This window comes from Schistocerca americana, chromosome 2 (genome assembly GCF_021461395.2).
Source record: "Schistocerca americana isolate TAMUIC-IGC-003095 chromosome 2, iqSchAmer2.1, whole genome shotgun sequence".
Classification (NCBI taxonomy): Eukaryota; Metazoa; Arthropoda; class Insecta; order Orthoptera; family Acrididae; genus Schistocerca; species Schistocerca americana.
Genome location: NC_060120.1, coordinates 158528041 through 158530115, shown reverse-complemented (window position 1 = coordinate 158530115; position 2075 = coordinate 158528041). Strand labels below are relative to the sequence as shown.

The 2075-nt window shown below is 51.4% G+C and overlaps 1 protein-coding gene across 1 annotated transcript; it reads right to left on the bottom strand.

The window, feature by feature from the left end:
• Window positions 1-478: 478 nt before the first annotated feature.
• LOC124593847 (neuroligin-3-like) lies at window positions 479-850 on the bottom strand. Its single transcript, XM_047132195.1, has one exon. The coding sequence runs from the start codon at window positions 848-850 to the stop codon at window positions 479-481; it is 372 nt and encodes a 123-aa protein (XP_046988151.1).
• Between the last annotated feature and the right edge of the window lie 1225 nt (window positions 851-2075).

Below are 2075 nucleotides of genomic sequence, written 5' to 3'. Positions count from 1 at the left end.
AAGGTTAATCAGCTTGAAAACAATTAGCGCACACTTGTTGCGGATTGCCCTGCCTTAATTTCATCCCAGCACCTACCACCAGGGTAACTGACAGTGTCACAAGGCCAGTTTCATGCTACGATGGTACGAGGAGCATCAAACTGAACTCATAGTGATATCTTGGCCATCAAATTCGCCTGAACTGAAACCTAGGAAACTTGCCTGGGACAATACTGGCCACTGGCACTGTGCCCAGAAAGCCACAGGTTTTTAATTTACCAGATTTAGGTGTCCTGTGCGTAGACATCCAGTGCAGCATACCATTGGAAACAAAGGACTTGTCGAACCCATGTCATGCACAATCGCTTTTGCACTGCATTCCGAAGATGGACCAACACGCAGTTACAATGGGTCGGCGGATTACTGTATTTTCCACACGTATGAACAGTTAAGGAGTTCATATACACCTTCATCTACATGGTTACTCTGCATTTCACACTTAAGTGCCCGGCAGTCGGTGGTGCGAAAGCGCGTGCCTACCTTGTTGCGGGACGTAGATGTTGAGGTAGAGGCAGTCCTCGCTGGTGTTGGAGAGGTACGGCAGCAGGCGCTTGAGGTAGTTGTAGCGCTCGTCGCTGACGTCCTGCATGTTGGGCGGCCGCTGCGGGCAGACGGGCGCGTAGCTGAACGCCTCTCGCAGGCCCTCCCACGGCGGCGGCGCCGACGGCGGCACGAAGCGCTTGGAGCCGACGGGCGCCAGCGCGTACGGCACGCCCAGGAAGGCGTCCACGGGGCCGAGGTTCGGGCTCTGCAGCTCCATCACCAGGCCCTGCAGCCAGCCCTGCTTGATCCGCACCTCGCGAGTCACCATCGTCTGGGCGCCGCCGCCGCCGCCGCCGCCCCCACCACCACCACCCCGGTACCTGTCGCGCGTCCACGAGCCTACTCCTGGCCCCGGGACCGTCGCTGTCATTATCAGCAGCGCCAGCAGGGCGCCGCACACTCTGGACCTCATGCTACTCGGCAGCAATATTCTGTCACGCGCATTCACTCACCAGGCTGCTCCGACACTCTTCCCTGCATTCCAAAGGAACCAACTTCGCTACCTGTATCCAAAATCGGCACAACCTTCCTCAATACTGACGGTCAAAGCTATCTTCGGACTATTTTGCTAGTGCTTCATACGAACATCGGACTCCGACAACCACGAAACGTTATGCCTGAAAGGCAGGCGTTACCCTCACACTCACACCCAGACCAATAATTCCCCTATAAATCGGCGGAGTGAAATTAGAAAGCTGTCTCTTCCGCTTCAACCTGACAAAAAGTTACAATACCGACAAAAACTTAAGCGAACGCCGCAGAAATGCACTAGATCCGACGCGTAAACAATGAGCACAACGTAAAAATACTGCTTTACAAATTCAAATGCAGAGAATACTAGCTGATATCTAGAATACTCGATCGATCTACGTCGTGTGTTCAGTAAAACAAATTCGTAACTGGTTATTCGTCACACTCGTGCTTTCGAGTTGGACACACTGCTGACCAAGTTGACCGCCCACAGTCGGTTAAGGCACTTAGTAAAACACCGCGGTGATAACACAAGCAGCTGTTCGAAGAAGTGTCAAAAGGTCCCTCAGGGCGCCGACCTCTCTACGGCAGCGACTTGCTGTCAGCAGCCAAGACTGAAGGCACCTGCAAAGAGAAATAATTTATTACCTATTAAGTGGCCTATATACAAGGTATTAAAATGAAGTTTCGCACATTGCAAGAGGTTAGAATTAGAAAAACACATCCAAATATCTGAAGACCCGTTCTTCCTGAGGATGTAACACTGGAAAGGCTCAGCATTGCTTCCACTCGTGACTCTTGTTCACTGGAAGTACACAACGTCACGTTCATTCACAGCAATCGATCCTTCTGTAATACGGCGTAAGGAATCAAGAATTACAACAACAACAATAATTGTAGCATACGCTCCTCTTGGTCAGCGACACCGTTCACTGTTGCTTCTTTCCCTAAGATACAGGTAATTTAGTCCGAACATTTTGTCCGGTAGCACTCGGCGACGTGTTCAGTTAGAGTAAATGACC

Excerpts from the sequence above, each read along its gene's own strand:
- LOC124593847 (XM_047132195.1), bottom strand. The coding sequence starts at position 850 with ATGGTGACTCGCGAGGTGCGGATCAAGCAGGGCTGGCTGCAGGGCCTG.